At 45.2% G+C, this 17,621-nt stretch overlaps 1 protein-coding gene across 4 annotated transcripts in view; it reads right to left on the bottom strand.

Annotated features, from left to right (window-relative positions):
* IWS1 (interacts with SUPT6H, CTD assembly factor 1) overlaps positions 1 to 17,621 on the bottom strand; it is a 301,618-nt gene that overhangs the window by 37,197 nt on the left and 246,800 nt on the right. For 2 of the 4 annotated variants that reach the window (XM_069213754.1, XM_069213756.1), the window contains exon 14: positions 9,320 to 9,467. The exons of the other annotated variants lie outside the window; for them this stretch is intronic. In XM_069213754.1, coding sequence (XP_069069855.1) covers positions 9,339 to 9,467 — 129 coding nt within the window. In that variant the 3' untranslated portion in view covers positions 9,320 to 9,338. The remainder of the gene's footprint in view (positions 1 to 9,319; positions 9,468 to 17,621) is intronic. 4 annotated transcript variants of the gene reach the window in all.

Raw genomic sequence — 17,621 nt, 5'->3', positions numbered from 1 at the left:
TTATGTGTTGAGTGTTGCTCCCAAGTATTGTTGTATTTGGAATGGCTGCAGATGTGATTTCTGGTAATTTATAGAAAACCCTAGTTTGTGTAGAGTTTCTATAACGTATTGGGTGTGAAGACACTGTTGTTGAGTGCTGGTTTTTATTAGCCAGTCATCTAAGTAAGGGAATACGTGCATGTGCTGCCTCTTTATGTGAGCGGCCACTACAGCAAGGCATTTTGTGAATACCCTTGGGGCTGTTGATCGCCCGAACGGTAACACTTTGAATTGATAGTGTACGCCGTGTATTACAAACCTTAATTATTTTTTGTGAACAGGATGGATGGGTATGTGAAAGTAGGCATCTTTGAGATCTAATGTTGACATGTAGTCCTCCTTTTTTAGTAAGGGAACCACGTCTTGAAGTGTTACCATGTGGAAGTGATTCGACTTGATGAATAGGTTCAGTGTTCTAAGGTCTAGAATAGGTCGTAACGTTTTGTCCTTTTTTGGAATTATGAAATATAGTGAGTAGACGCCTGTTCCTTTCTGATGTTTGGGTACTAACTCTATTGCTTGTTTTTGTAATAATGCTTGGACCTCTATTTGTATAAGGTCTAAGTGTTGTTTGGACATATTGTGTGCCCTTGGGGGCACATTTGGCGGGAACTTTGTGAATTCTATGCAATAACCATGTTGGATAATGGCTAGGACCCATGCGCCCGTAGTAATGTGTGTCCAGTTTTGATAGTATGCAGTAAGTCTCCCCCCCACTGATGTTAAGTGTTGGGGTTTTGTGACATCGAAGTCACTGTTTGGTTTGGCTTGTTTTAGGAGTTTGGAACTTTCCCCTTCCTCTTAGGAATTGTCCACCTCTATATGAGCCACAAAACCCTCCCCTCTGGTATTGTGTCTGATAGGTGGGTCTGGTTTGCGAGGTGGAAGGCTCTGGTGTTTGCATTCGAACCCCCCCTCTAAATTGTGGCTTTCTAAATGTGCCTCTGCCCTGTGGGGAGTAGAGCGCGCCCATGGCTTTGGCCGTGTCTGTGTCCTTTAAGTTTTCAATTGCTGTGTCCACTTCCGGGCCAAACAATTGTTCCTGGTTAAAAGGCATGTTCAAGACTGCTTGTTGGATTTCTGGTTTGAATCCAGAGCTTCGTAACCATGCATGCCTGCGAATGGTTACCGCAGTGTTGACTGTTCGTGCTGCCGTGTCTGCAGAGTCTAATGCGGATCTTATTTGGTTGTTGGATATTGCTTGTTTCTGGTGTTCTTTGGGCAAGTGTTGTATAATGTGTTGCATCTCGTCAGTGTGCCCTGTCGTAGCGAGCAAGTAGGGCTTGTGAGTTTGCGATCCGCCATTGATTGGCTGCCTGTGCTGCCACTCGTTTGCCCGCTGCGTCAAACTTCCTACTCTCTTTGGAGCGTCTCCTGACGATTGAGAGTTTGCCCTCTTTCTTGCTGCTCCTACAACCACGAGTCTGGTGTAAGTTGCTGTGTTATAAACACAGGATCCGTTGGGGGAGGCTTATATTTTTTCTCCACCCTAGGCGTGATAGCCCTTCCTTTAACTGGCTCCTGAAATACCTGTTTTGCGTGTTTAAGCATGCCCGGGAGCACTGGCAGACTCTGGTAGGAAGTGTGGGTGGATGCCAAGGTGTTGAACAGAAAATCATCCTCTATAGGCTCAGAGTGCATTGCTACATTGTGGAATGTAGCTGCCCTTGATAGTACCTGCGTACATGCAGTACTGTCCTCTGGAGGGGATGGCTTTGTTATGTAACAGTCCGGACTGTTGTCTGATACCGGTGCATCATACAAGTCCCATGCATCCGGATCATCCTGCGTCATGCCTGTATGCGTAGGTTACCACATCGGAGGTGTTCCCACCCGAGACAACTGTGGTGAGTGTAGTGGGGAAGGTTGTGGCGAAAAACTTTGTGGTGGTGGTGTTTTTTCTCCGGCCACCTTCAGCTGCATTTGGGACTCTAGAAATGCCAGATTTCTTTTTGTTTTAATAGGAGGAAGAGTTTGTATTTTACCAGTCTCTTTCTGGATATGCAAACTCCTTTGCGTATGGTCTGGCTCAACCATACTTATTTCCTGTAAGGGCTTCTTTTCAGCTCCAAAGCCGCTTTTTTCGGTACTGATGCTTCTGAAAATGTCTTTTTCGGTTCCGACGATATTTTTCTCACCTTGGGTGAGTCGAACTCTCTGTGTCGAGATCGTTCGGTGCGGATTCTCAACCGAAGTCGGAAGTCTTCCGCAAATCTCTGGCCTTTTTCGGTGCCGATATTTGGTCACCTTCTTTTTGATGGGTTAAGCCATGGCCTGCCGGCGGTGGCGTCCCCTTGGCCTTGGCGATCTTTGTGTGAGTTTTGGACGGGGCAGTTTTACTCACTGTTTTCTGCATCGTCGTGTTTCGCTCACTTTCGGAATCGTCAGAGTCCGTCCCCTGGATGGAAATTCTTTCTTCCTCCTCGACGTCGAGTTGTTCTCTCGGTGTTGATGCCATTTGTAGTCTTCTTGCTCGTCGATCACAAAGGGTCTTTTTTGACCGAAACGCTCGACAGGCCTCACAAGTATCCTCTCTGTGTTCCGGTGATAAACACATATTACAGACCAGGTGTTGGTCTGTATAAGGATACTTCGAGTGGCACTTCAGACAGAAGCGGAAGGGGGTCCGATCCATTAGTCTTCGTCGATGGATGCGTTTGAGCCGACTCTTTACAGGCGCAGGTTATGCCAACTCCGGCAGGTTCACACTCCAGCATCTTGAAAATATAAAGAGTCGCTTTTATTGTATAGTTTTCTTCTGCTTTCTAAGGCTGGCAAAAATAAGTAGTGGACACCAACACTCCTTTCATCAAGCTCGCAAGGAAAGAAGTGATCAAAACTTGCAACATTAATGCCGGACACAGATTTCCACATCACATGAAATAAAATAATACTTTTTGTATTTGGTTACATCTGGATCCAGTTGTTGCTGCTTCGCATCATTGTCAATAACGGGGCCTAACGTTACTAGTGTCATCTGTACCTAGGGCCTCCACCTCTGGAGGATGAATGGTACGGTTGACTGCTGGTTTAGTATTAACATTTGACCCAGCTGGTTACAGACTGATCTCAAAACCAGTCTCTTTAATATCATGAACCATCTGTGAGCATGGAACAGCGCTCAGACTGAGCTTACTTTGTTTACAAGTGGAGTCTGCCCAACTGGCAGAAATTCTGACAGATTACCCACGCCCTGCTGGGAAGCTGTGAGAAAGTAGCCTCTTTCTAGCATGGTTAACCTCATTTTTGGCCTGTCTGTCAGTGTGTTTTTACTGTCTCACTGAGAATCCTGCTAGCCAGGACCCCAGTGCTCATACTTTGTGGCCTATATGTGTTGCCAGCATGCTTGACTGTGTCACTGAAGTTCTGCTAACCAGAACTCCACTGCTTATGCTCTCTCTACTTACCAAATTTGTCACTATAGTTTAGTGACTCCATATTCCAATTCTGATTGGCACACTGGATCCCCCTTATAAGTCCCTAGTATATGGAACCTAGTTACCCAGGGCATTGGGGTTCCAGGAGATCCTTATGGGCTGCAGCATTTCTTTTGCCACCCATAGGGAGCTCATACAAACCTTTCTTCAGGACTGCCACTGCAGCCTGAGTGAAATAGTGCACACACTATTTCACAGCCATTTTCACTGCACCAGGTAACTTATACGTCACCTATATGTCCAACCTTCAGGTACTGAAGGCTAGGTGCAAAGTTACTGTGTGTAAGGGCACCATTGCACTAGCGAAGGTGCCCCCAAGTTGTCCAGGGCCTAATCCCCGGATTATGTGAGTGCGGGCATACCATTGTAAGCGTGCACTACATATATGTCAATGTATATATGTAGCTTCACAATGGTAACTCAGAATATGCCCATGTGAGGTGTCTAAGATCATGGAATTGACCCCCCTCCTTCCCCCAGATCCAAATATGGTATTGGGTGGGGGGGGGGGGGGGGGGGGGGGGGGGGGAGGCGGGCAATCCCATGCACCCTGGGGACTCCATCATGGACCCCCAAGTACTGCCAAACCAGCTCTCTGAGGCTTCCCCTGCAGCCCCAGCTGCTACCACCTCACATGCAGGTTTCTACCCTCTTGAGGATTGAGCAGCTCAATCCCAGGAAGGCAGGACAATGCATTTCCTTTAGGTCAGGTGTGTTACACCCTCTCCTATTGGAAATAGGTGTTACACGCATGGGAGAGGTAACCTCCCAGAGCCTCTGGAAATGCTTTGAAGGGCAGAAATGGTGCCCTCCTTGCATAATACAGTTTACACCAGTTCAGGGATCCCCAGTCCCTGCTCTGGCGCGAAACTGCAGAAAGGAAAAGGGAGTGACCACTCACCTGTCCATCACCACCCCAGGGGTGTTGCCCAGAGCTCCTCCAGTGTGTCCCTGGAATTAGCCATCTTGGATTCCAAGGTGTGGGGACCCTCCGGAGACCTCTGAGTGGCCAGTGCTAGCAGGTGACGTCAGAGACCACTCCTGATAGGTGCATACCTGGGTAGGTATCCAATCCCCCTCTCAGGGCTATTTAGGGTCTCTCCTCTGGGTGTTTCCTCAGATTCGGTTTGTTAGATTCCTCCAAGACTCCTCTGCATCCTCTGCTTCAACTTCTGACCGTCGGATCAACCGCAGACTGCTCCAGGAACTGCTGTAACTGCAACAAAGTATCCAGGACGTCTCCTATGACCTCCAACTTCAGATCCAGCCAGCTTTTGCAACCGTTTCCAATGTGTGCACACTCTGAGGACTGCCTGTCTTCACCCTGCACAAGAAGAATCGAAGGAATCTCCCGTGGTGTGATCAAGTCATTTCCCTGCTCCTGCAGGCACCCTTCTGCGACGACAACCCATACTCTGGGACTCCTCTCCTGATGACGACTGTGCTCCCTGGAACACAGGTGGTGGACGGAAGTGACCCAGACTGTCCAAAGGTCCAGCTGTCCAAATTTGGTGGAGATAAGAGCTGGCCTCCCTGTGCTGTGACAGTACCCCTGTGCATAGCGTCTTCTGCCGCTCCTTGGGCTTCTGTGCACTTCTTCCAAATGTTCTTCGTGCACAGTGTAGCCCAGGTTTCCAGCACTCCATCCTGTGACACTCAGCTCCCCAAGTTGTTCTCCGGCGGCATGGCATTGTCATTGTCCCAGTGTTCTGGGACTCCCATGGGTGCGGCCTGGTCTTCTGAGGACTCTCTGAAGTGCTGAGAGCCCCCTATGTCTCCTCAGTCGAAGTGGAGTCCCCCCAGGTCCCTCCTGGGTCCAGGCAGTTCCTTTTTGACACAAACCGTGTACTTGCTTGAACCAAGGTTTGTTGGCGGAATCCAGCGACGCAAACAGCCTGCATCCAACAACTCGACGTGAGACAGGAACCTGCAGCCACCTTCTTTGGTGCACTTCTGTACTTTTCTTCTGAATCGGGGAATCCACTTTTGCACCTTCTTCTAGGCTGGCAGGGGCTCCTGTCCTTCGTGGACTCTTCTTCGACTTCTGGACTTGGTCTCCTCTCTCCATAGGTCTTCAGGTCCAGGAATCCATTGTTTGTTGCTTGCAGTCTTGCTTGGTTCTTGCCTAATCCTTTATCACGACTCGTAGTGTGTCCTGAGGAAACTTGATGTACTTTACTCCTGCTTTCCTGGGCTCTGGGGTACTTTACTTACCTTTGGTGTTTTCATGCACTCACAGTGCCCCTCTACACACTACACTTGCCTAGGTGGGAATTCGACATTTCCATTCCACTATTTTAGTATATGGTTTGTGTTGCCCCAGGCCAATTGCAATCTATTGTATTTCCTTCTGATTGCACTATTCTATGACTGTTTACTTACCTGATTTTGGTTACTTCCAGAAGGAGTATTGCCTCTAAGATATTTTTGGCCTTGTGTCACTAAAATAAAGTACACTGAGTATTGTCTAATTTTGTACAAGTAATGTGTAACTATAGTGGTATTGCAGGAGCTTTGCATGTCTCCTAGTTCAGCCTAGGCTGTTCTGCTACAGCTACCTCTAGACAGCCTAAGAAAGCCTAAGCTGCTAGAAAACTGCCTACATTTCACTAATAAGGGATAACTGGACCTGGTATAAGGTGTAAGTACCTTAGGTACCCACTACAAACCAGGCCAGCCTCCTATAGAAGGTGAATCTATAAATCACTCCTCTTTCCAACCTCCTTCAGCTCTGGTGACAATGGTCCTGGAGAGGGAGAGTGCCCCTTTACAAATGCAGCTCAACCTTATTAAAGGTGCCGTTGCAGGGAGAACACATCTGTTATGTAAATTCACGATCATAGGACAGTGGCCTGTAATCCTCATTCATTTAGACTCACCCCAGAGGATCTGCGGCAAATGAAGAATTGCCTGCTCATTCTGTTGCCATCTTGCATGGAGTCTGATTTCAGAAGCAGAACTTGGATCTGGCACCTCGTTTGTTTTTAGGTGCACGCATTTATTCAGTGTACTTTTGGACATATCTGTATTATAATTATGTGTATCTGCATCACACAATATCAATTTCATATTTTAACTTTCTGAAACAAAACTACTATAGAAATAACTTAAAATTGCAGGCTAACAAGTCACGAGGTTAATTGCGCCCATTAAAAGCATCTGGGAGTCAAAGATGTTAATTCGGTAGGGGCTAGGGGCACAAGAACATGTATTGTCTGTCACCTTTAAGCCCTTGAAGTAACAAGTATGGAAGAGCCAACAGGTCTCCCTTATGCAAGATCTACTGACTGTCAATGTTTTTGTTAGAGATGTTGTACAACAGCCTGGCTGGTATGTAGCATGGTTGAAAGTAAAAAATAAATAAGCAATATGACGCAGTTGGAGCTGGTCATAGGACAGTGCTTTTTTTTTTTAATTTTTTTTTTTTTTATAGCTGTGCTGGTATACAACATGGCAAAAACACATTCTCAAAGCCAATAGTTCTTGGACAGGCGAGAGCTATTGGCTTTGCCAATGCTTGCTATTGTCTTGCGACTATAACACTCTTCATCCTCGACAAAAGATTTCAGATTGATGTCCTATTAACATATATCTGATGCAATATATACGCTACCTCAGGAATTTCATAGGATTTGTGGAAATATTTACATATACAACAAGCACAGATTTGTGAATGGGCAGAGTTCAAGGAAAGTAGGAAGTGTTGCAGAAAAGGTAGGTGAAGGGGAGTAACAAAAGATTTCAGACTACCCAAGCTTTGGTAATTCAGTTTCTGGCTCCAAACTACATTAATTTTACAAATGTCTGAAGGTGAATCAGTAATGCCACAGATCGCTCATTCATGTATTTGGATAGAAATACAGACATGCACAATTTAATACAACTTTTTATACAGTGAATGCACCAACTGAAAAGGCTTAAAATAAACAACTGCATTTCGGCTCCCATTTCACAGAATTAGTGCTCTTAAAACAACCAACAGAGCAAAAAATGTTAAAGTAGCTGCAAAATGATCTAGATAATTACACAGAGGTTAAAAAGCTTTCAGCTGCTAATGAAGGAACTACAACTGGATTTTTCTTGCTTTGATTTGAAAGCACCTGTGGAAACAAATATGTCATTTGTTTCAGAATTTACAACAGAATAATGGGAAAAAATGATGCATCATGTCAATCTAGTAAAAGATCGCCCTACAGACATGTATTGTAAGCGCCTGTATACCCTAACGCAATTCTGTGGGCTGTGATAATGGTTATTAATCTTGAGGACATCGCCACATCCCGCTTACAGAACCTGCTGCAAGATTAATAATCATCATAGTATGGCTCTATTAATCAGCGCACACAGATAAGAGCCAACAAACTGTACAATTATTGCATGGGGCTCTGAAATTGGTGAACAATGGTATGTGATTGTGCTATAAAACAGTAAAAAAGATGCGTGCAGAAAACCTTGGAAGAGGTCACATGACAAATGGTGAATGAGAACACTGCAGGAAAACCTAGAACAAAGCTGGATGCATGTATTCGGCTCAGCATCACCTTAATCTATATAGAAAGAATGTAATCTAGCATTGTTTCATTTCAAGAAAGGAAGGGGGGGGGGGATGTCTACAAAAACCCCACTTGATGCAAGAGTCAGTCTGGTCCTGTACGACCTCTAACGAATAAAGACAGCTCAAACCAAGTATTCCAGTCCACTTACAGCAAAACTAAAGTATGACAGCGAGTGGGATAATAATGCCACAGTCCAGCTCTTTAATATGTTTGATAGGTATGTTCAAATCCAAGGCCAAACTGAACATCTTCACTAGATGCAGATGGACGTCAACAACACAGTTCATCTTTGCTCTTTTGAAGCAAACATCGTTATAGCTAGGTATGACAGTCACCACAAGCATGGCAAACCTTAATACAAAAGTGGTTATCATAACCAAAAAATCTCATCCGATGTGAACATGGTAATACCCTCAGAGAGCGGAGTGTTGTCATAACTAAAAGTCATGTCACATAATGAAGTAAGTATTGTCAGATAAAATACCTCACCAGTTGAATGAGATTTTTTGCAGCCAATGCCAACAACGATCACTATAACAGGCCTTCATAAGCACATCATGCATGGGGCACAGAAAAATACACATACCAAACACGAAGGATACTGGGTGAGCCTACCGACACTGTAAATGTAGGTGGTGCACTTACCAAATTAATTTCATTAGACAATGGTCACACAACGATGTAAAACATCTGCCGGTCAGTATTGGGCAATTGAAAGCCAAAAACACACTCTTGGACGCTTTCAACTATTTGTCACAGAAACAGATGCAAATTATGCTCAACATAAGCAGCAGGTTATCAAACGAGTTTCTGCTGTGTGTTAATTAGGATGATATTGCCTTTCTTAAAGCAGACTTCTCTGCCTTGGAAAGCAGCAACTGATGGGTTAGTAACCTTCAAAGTCAAAAAGGGAATACTCTGCTAGCAGAGAGCAAAGCAAAGGAAGGCAGAAAAATCAGAATTTAAACCAGACCAACAATACTGCTAACATGCGAACAAGGTAGGCTAGGGGCACTTCATAAATTCCAGTTGCCCATTTCAAAAACGTGTTATGAACAGTAAGATGCCCAGCAGTAAAATAGCATGCGTGGACATGATTCTCTTACTGCCTACGGTGGAATACTGTTAGAACTTGACTTGCACAACTCCATGGAGGAACCATCAGACTGGACGAGCCACAAAATGCCCACAGACGTTTGCAGCCAGGACATGCAAAATTCACACTACCTCCATGGCTTTAATGCCAGAGCATGCATGATTCACACACAGGCACCTCCTGGGCGATACCTCTAAATGTTTTAGCACGCTACAGGGGCATCCGGTTTCCTTCAATGCTGATTCTCATGCCTCCTTGCAGTTTACCAAGTCTTCTCTTTTCAGCGAAACGCCTCTTGTGTTTCTCCAAGCGGCTTATACCCTTCCTAACTGCACCATGCTGCAAATAACAGGTCAATGTATAAAAGGAGAAAAAGGTAGTAACAACAACAGACCAACGTATAGGGGAGTATGGAGATGTGGAAGAGTAAATTAAGGCAAACAGGAAGAAAACTCCTAAATATAGGTGAAGACAATATTACATCAATCTCAAAATAGGCATGCCTATCAAGGGGTTAACACAAAGCATGTTGCAATAAACCTTCGGAAAGGATATACAGGAGGCAAGCAAATTACATTACGTATTCTTAAAAGCTCTGCTCAACAGGAAGCAAAGCCAGCCAAAAAGTAGAGCAAATGCAGAAGAGATAGCGAGACATTAAAAAGATGGGAAACTTAGTCGAAGAGTAGGAAAAGGAGGCATAATCTAAATGTTGTGAATGCAGCAGCAAACGGAGGACTAGGGCAGGTAATTAATAAGGAAGTTGGCATTAAAAAGGTTAGTAGGAATGCAAGAAGTTAGTGGGATGAGCAACAGACCAGCCAAGGGAGTGGAATAAGACACCAAAGATGGACATAACTGGACATACTGCAACAGAGATGGGTGAAGAAAGGCAGTGAAGTAGCATCAACGGCAGAGAAGCAGGATTAAGACAGCAAAGAGGCACCAGGGGAACAAGGAAAAATGAAAAAAACAAAAGACCAGGCAAGTAATGAGAAGAAATAAGACACTGGGAAAAGAGAGCGGCACAAACTGAGGAGGCACAGATGAAGAAAATGTACTTACGTGTACCTATGATTCTCCAATGCTGGTATCTTCAATTCATTTAATTGTAATTATTCTCCATTGCCAGGATGAGAATCAATATTAAACTTAAAACTGCAGTATTAAAGACTTACATATAATACAACAATCTGTGAAGCCTATCAGCCTCATTGCTTGGATGAGCCATGAGCCAAAGTGGTGAATACGTTTAAAGGTTACTTCTGGATGCCATTCACAGATGTTCAAGGGTTAAAAGCACAGCCCCATAACGGGGGAGGTGGTCTGGACATGAACTGATGAACAATATCAATGGAGGAATATCAAGTTACATGTACACAACTTTTTCCACTATAGCCTCAGACATTTTTCAAGTCGTATGGTATGCACCCAGGCGAGCACAGGTGTTCACAAAATGTAGCAAAGTTTTAGACCACCACTTGTTCCGTCTTCCTCTAGATTATGCATTTAATAACTAAAGAGTCATAAAGTTGTGGTACATTTAACAGACTGCAGCTCTTCACATCTTAGGGAAAAGTGCCACAGTCAAAGGAACCACAGTATTTGCTGCTGTTGATGCCTTTGCTAAACCGTTCATTTAAACTGGCCTGCAAGTTCTTTTTGGAGCAAATTCCTCACCAGCCTGCACTGAAACCGACACCCGTTGCTCTAAGATGGATTCTGTTTTTTTGTTCTGAATGAAAGAAACAAGTATCAAGACACCATTATGAAAACATTTAAGGCCTCATTAGGAGTCTGGCGGTCAGACACCCTGCGGTCATGGCAGTCCAAACATCACATTGTGGCGGAGCCGCCTTGGTCTGACTGCCGACACAGTCAGTCTGTCACAAGCCTGTAGCCTCCCAGCGGTCCCGGTGGGCAGAGCTCTCCTGGGGATTATGGGCCCCCATCTGCCAGCCTGTCCACAGGCTGGCGGAATGGGAGCACCGGGGAGCCCCTGGGTGCCCCTGCACTGCCCATGCACTTGGCATGGGCAGTGCAGGGGCCCCCGTGCACAGCCCCATTGCGCATTACACTGCCCGAATTACAGGCAGTGGAATGCACGACGGGTGCTGCTGCTTCTGCTGCACCACCACTTTGCAGCTGGCTCGATTATGAGCTGGCTGCAATGTTACAGCGCTGTTCCCCCTGGGACGGCCGGCGGAAACACAGTTGCCGTCTGCCGTTGCAGCGGGAAACTCAAACTAGGGCCGGCGGGGTTTAGCCCACAGTGGTGGTGTAGTGGTGTTATGAGTTTGGCAGGCAGCTTCTGCTGCCCCCACAAACTCATAATGAGGCCATTGGTGTTGTCCAGGTCTCTCACCTTGATTCCTTAGTATCTTAAAATGGTTTTGTAATCCTTTTCTCAGTACTTTCACCTGTCATTGCAAGAGCTACATAATCAATCGAGATGAAGTTCAATTAAAGAGGCAGTAGGTGAGAAGACTTCGGCAGAATCTGCAGAGTAGAGAGATGCTAAAGAACTTGCTGAATAACCAACGTGTCAGATCAAGGAGGAGGATGAAAGAATGGTGGAGGTCTCTGAAAGAACTGGTGCATCTCTGTCTGAAGTGAAGGCAGGAAGGTATCTGGGATCTGGATAATAAAGGAGAAGAAAGGTATATTGTCACAGAAACCACGGTGAGAAGTGTAGGCCTCCTCATGTTCTTCATTGGACATGAAAAACAGAGTCCACAAGTGTGTTAATATTGGACTTCAGAGAGATAATTGGCGCTCTTCACATTCCTTTAACAAAGGCCTCATCTTGTATTGACCGAGTGATCATATGCATGGAAGTAGGAGACCAGGAAAGAGTCCTTGAAATTATGGTACGATCAGCAAACCCTCACAGATAAAGACCCTAATGAGTAGAAACTAGTGAATGTTTTTTTGATGAGAAATAAAAAAACAGGACAGTTCATAGCCCCAAGACATTTTTGTGAATTTGTTTAAGATCACCTACTTGTGGGCAAAGAACGCGGTTTCTCTGAAGACGAGAGAATAGTTTGGAGAAAGGAAGCCCGCATCAGGCAAGAAAAGGTTCAATATTTTCTTTTTGCATCTTTTTTGTCAGAGCAGGGGACTTCAGGAGATGCCTCCAGATAAGAATCCAAAGCTCTCCTATATATGATAAAACAGCTTTCCCTGGTTCTTGATCATTTGCTTGAGATGCTTTGAAAAATATCATAAAAGGCTTGGATTGCAAGAAATAGATGCATCTGTCATGAATGTGAAATTAAAATATTGCTATGTGGCCAAGTTTTACACACAAACAAAACAGCCCGGGAATTCCCAAAGCATGTCAATCTAATAAACATTCTGTGTTGGAAACTAACAGTGGATACTGCAACAAAACATCGGCGGTCAAATATGCAAATAATGCATCAAAAGAGTAAAATGAAAAACTTATCAGCAAAACAAAGTGAAGGAGAAATTATTAAGCGCATTGCAAAGCGAGGAGCAGGGAGCAGGACAAGGAGCAAAACATCCTTGAGATTTGAAAGATGGGGGTTAAGATAGTTGACATTTTGGTACGCAACCAGAATTAATCTAGCAGAACCAGTAGGTGGAACAGTTGAGACACAACAGTGGACTTCGGAAGAAGGGAAAGTTACTAATCTGTAATAATAGTTTCCAGAAGTATCCTATCACTGCGTGCAAAAAGACAATTTACTATTTTTTTTCTAACTTTTATGGGTTTCCAAAATGCAGACAGTGAAACACATTACTAAACAGATATGAAGCACAGCATAGAAAAGGTGGCAGACTCTTACTTTGAGTAGAAAGATCGGTAATCAGGTAGCCAGATCAGTAGCCAGGAAGCTATTTTACTTTCTAACTGGTTCTGTTATATAATAGAAGATATGCAGTAGGATGAGGCGATCCAATACAAATCTGGGGAGGATTAAATGCTGAATAACATTTGTGACAGGTGTAAGGAAATGCCTCCCTGGCATGGTTACCACCCTAAATGTTTGCCTTTGCTGATGTTATGATTTGAAGGTGTGCTGGGACCCTGCTAACTAGGCCCCAGCACCAGTGTTCTTTCCCTAAACTGTACCTTTGTCTCCACAATTGGCACAACCCTGGCACTCAGGTAAGTCCCCTGTAACTGGTACCCCTGGTACCAAGGGCCCTGATGCCAGGGAAAGTCTATAAGGGCTGCAGCATGTCTTATGCCACCCTGGGGACCCTTCACTCAGCACATGAACACTGCCTCACAGCTTGTATGTGCTGGTGGGGAGGAAATGACTAAGTCGACATGGCACTCCCCTCAGAGTGCCATGCCAACCTCACACTGCCTGTGGCATAGGTAAGTCACCCCTCTAGCAAGCCTTACAGCCCTAAGGCAGGGTGCACTATACCACAGGTCCAAGGGCATATGTGCATGAGCACTATGCCCCTACAGTGTTTACGCAAAACCTTAGACACTTTATGTGCAGAGTAGCCATGAGAGTATATGGTCTGGGAGTTTGTCAAACACAAACTCCACAGTTCCATAATGGCTACACTGAAAACTGGGAAGTTTGGTGACAAACTTCTCAGCACAATAAATGCACACTGATTCCAGTGTGCAATTTATTGCAACATACACCCAGAGGGCATCGTAGAGATGCCCCCTGAATACCTACCCGACTTCTAGTGTAGGCTGACCAGTTTGTCAGCCTGCAACACACCAGACAAGTTGCTGGCCACATGGGGAGAGTGCCTTTGTCACTCTGTGGCCAGGAACAAAGCCTGTACTGGGTGGAGGTGCTTCTCACCTCCCCCTGCAGGAACTGAAACACCTGGCGGTGAGCCTCAAAGGCTCACCCCTTTTGTTACAGCGCCCCAGGGCATCCCAGCTAGTGGAGATGCCCACCCCTCCGGCCACTGCCCCCACTTTTGGCGGCAAGGCTGGGGGAGATAATTAGAAAAACAAGGAGAAGTCACCCACCAATCAGGACAGCCCCTAAGGTGTCCTGAGCTGAGGTGACCCCTGCCTTGAGAAATCCTCCACCTTGAGTTTGGAGGATTCTCCCAATAGGATTAGGGATGTGCCACCCTCCCCAGAAAGAGGGTGTAGCCACCCTCAAGGACAGTAGCCATTGGCTACTGCCCTCCCAGACCTAAACACACCCCTAAATTCAGTATTTAGGGGCTCCCCAGATCCCAGGAAATCAGATTCCTGCAACCTGAAGAAACAAGAAGGACTGCTGACCTACAAGCCTGCAGAGAAGGAGGAAGACAACAACTGCTTTGGCCCCAGCCCTACCGGCCTGTCTCCAACTTCGAAAACCTGCTCCAGAGACACATCCGACAGGGACCAGCGACCTCTGGAGCCTCAGAGGACTGCCCTGGACTAAAGGACCAAGAAACTCCCATGAACAGCGGCCCTGTTCAAAACCAGCTACTTCTTTGCAACAAAGAAGTAACTTTCAAAGACTGCACGTTTCCCCGACGGAAGCGTGAAACTTCACACTCCGCACCCGACGCCCCCGGCTCGAGATACGGAGAACAAACACCTCAGGGAGGAATCCCCGGCGACTGCAAGCCCGTGAGTAACCAGAGATGACCCCCCTGAGCACCTACAGTGATGCCTGCAGAGAGCATCCAGAGGCTCCCCCTGACTGCGACTGCCTGTAACAAGGGACCCGACACCTAGAACCAACACTGCACCCGCAGCCCCCAGGACCTGAAGGAACGTAACATCAACGCAGGAGTGATCCCCAGGTGACCCTCTGCCTAGCCCAGGTGGTGGCTGTCCAGAGAAGCCCCCCCTGTGCCTCCCTGCACTGCTAGAGTGACCCCAGGATCCCTCCATTGTTTCCTACCGGAAACCAGATGCCTGCTTTGCACACTGCACCCGGCCGCCCCTGTGCCACTAAGGGTGTGTTTTGTGTGCCTACTTGTTTCTCCCCCTCCCCCCAGTGGTCTACAAAACCCCCCTAGTCTGCCCCCCGAGGACACAGTTACTTACCTGCTGGCAGACTGGAACCGGAGCACCCCTGTTCTCCATAAGCGCCTATGTGTTTTGGACACCTATTTGACCTCTGCACCTGACCAGCCCTGAGCTGCTGATGTGGTAACTTTGGGGTTGCCTTTAACCCCCAACGGTGGGCTGCCTATGTCCAAGGACTGAGACTTCCCTCCTAATCTAACCTTTACTTGCCTCCCCCAGGAACTGTTGATTTTTGCAGTGTCCACTTTGAAAATAGCTTATTGCCATTTTTTACAAAGACTGTATATGATATTCCTTTCATTCAAAGTTCCTAAAGTATCTAAATGAAGTACCATACATTTAAAGTGTTTGATGTAAATCTTTAACCTGTGGTTCTTAAAATAAACTAAGAAAATATATTTTTCAATATAAAAACATATTGTCCTGGAGTAAGTCTTTGGGTGTGTGTTCCTCATTTATTGCCTGTGTGTGTACAACAAAGGCTTAACACTACCCTCTGATAAGCCTACTGCTTGACCACACTACCACAAAATAGAGCATTAGAATTATCTAGTTTTGCCACTTTCTTACCTCTAAGGGGAACCCTTGGACTCTGTGCACACTATTTCTCACTTTGAAATAGTATATACAGAGCCAACTTCCTACATCAGTAACATTTACCACAAAGGATCCTCCTTAGATTAATTACCTTGGAATCAAATTCACAACAGTACTAAACGTTGGATGGAGGCAGTTATTGAATGTTTCAATCTGGCAAAAAATGTTTCAGGTGGAAACTAGGAGACAAGCATCCATCCTACTATTCAAATCAAAATATCAATGTGTAGAAAAGTATGCAGATGTCTCAAGGAGAAAAACAGTGCAAAAAGAGCAGCCAAAGTGGTCTTGCCTCTTGTCAATTGACCCTACAAGCACTGCAGAAGGTATAGTTAAACATTACGTTATACAGGTCAATATATTTAACAATACATCTAAGAGTGTTTAGAAATTGGTCTCACACCTCCCTTGATTCCCTTGGATGTCTAGTTTTCAGAAATGTTTGGGTATGGTAGGTTTTCCTATATGGCTGCTGAGCCCAGGACAAAAAAAAAACGCAGGTGCCACCCCCCTTCACAAAAACAGGTAGTTTTGAATTTGATATTTTCGATGTGTCCACATAATGTTTTGCGGCATTTCCTTTTGTGGGCACTAGGCCTAAACACACAAATGAGGTACCATTCTTATCGGGAAGCTTGGGGGAACGCTGGGTGGAAGGAAATCTGTGGCTCCTCTCGGATTCCAGAACTTTCTGTCATCGAAATTTCGGTGTTCATTTGACCAAATTTTGAGGTCTGCAAAGGATTCAGGGTAACAGAACCTGGTGAGAGCCCCACTAGTCACCCCATCCTGGATTCCCCTAGGTGCCTAGTTTTAAAAAATGCATAGGTTTGGTAGGGTTCCCTAGGTGCTGTCTGAGTTAGAGGCCAAAATCCACAGCTTGGCACTTTGCAAAAAACACGTTGTTTTCAGTGCAAAAATGTGATGTGTCCATATTGCGTCTCCTGTCGCAGGCATTAGGCCTACCCATCCAAGCGAGGTACCATTTGTATCGGGAGACTTAGGGGAACACAATATAGCAGAACAAGTGTTATTGCCTCTTGTATTTCTCTGCATTTTTTCATTCTAAATGTAAGACAGTGTGTAAAAAAGACGTCTATTTGAGAAATGCCTTGTAATCCACATGCTAGTATGGGGACCCCGTAATTCAGAGATGTCCAAAAAAACACTGCTTCTCAACACCTTATCTTGTGCCCATTTTGGAAATACAAAGGTTTCCTTGATACCTATTTTTCAGTCTTTATATTTCACAAAATGAACTGCTGTATACCCAGTATACAATGAAAACCCTTTGCAAGGTGCATCTCATTTACTGGCTCTGGGTACCTAGGGTTCTTGAAGAACCTACAAGCCCTATATATACCCGCAGCCAGAAGATATAGCGGTAGACGTAGCAGTATATTGCTTTAAAAAAAATCAGACATCGAAGGAAAATGTTACAGAGTAAAATGTGGAGAAAGACTGCTGTTTTTTCACCTCAATTTCAATATTGTTTTTATTTCAGCTGTTATTTTCTGTATGAAAACCTTGTAGGATCTACACAAATGATGCCTTGGGGAATTCAGAATTTTGTCTACTTTTCCGAAAATGTTTAGCTTTCCATGGTCCAGCATTGGCTTCACACCCATTTCCGTCACTAACTGGAAGGAGGCGAACAGCACAAAAAATAGTAAAAATGGGGTATGTTCCAGTAAAATGCCAAAATTGTGTTGAAAATGTGGTTTTCTGATTCACATCTGCTTGTTCCTGAAAGCTGGCAAGATGGTGATTTTAGCACTGCAAACACTTTGTTGATGCCATTTTCAGGGAAAAAAACCACAAGTCTTCTTCTGCAGCCCTTTTTCCCCCCCATTTTAAGAAGAAAAAGAAAAAAGCGAAAATGTTGCTGTATTTTGGCTAATTTCTTGGTCGCC

The sequence above is a fragment of the Pleurodeles waltl genome, chromosome 11 (genome assembly GCF_031143425.1).
Source record: "Pleurodeles waltl isolate 20211129_DDA chromosome 11, aPleWal1.hap1.20221129, whole genome shotgun sequence".
Classification (NCBI taxonomy): Eukaryota; Metazoa; Chordata; class Amphibia; order Caudata; family Salamandridae; genus Pleurodeles; species Pleurodeles waltl.
This window is presented reverse-complemented; position numbering and strand designations above follow the sequence as displayed.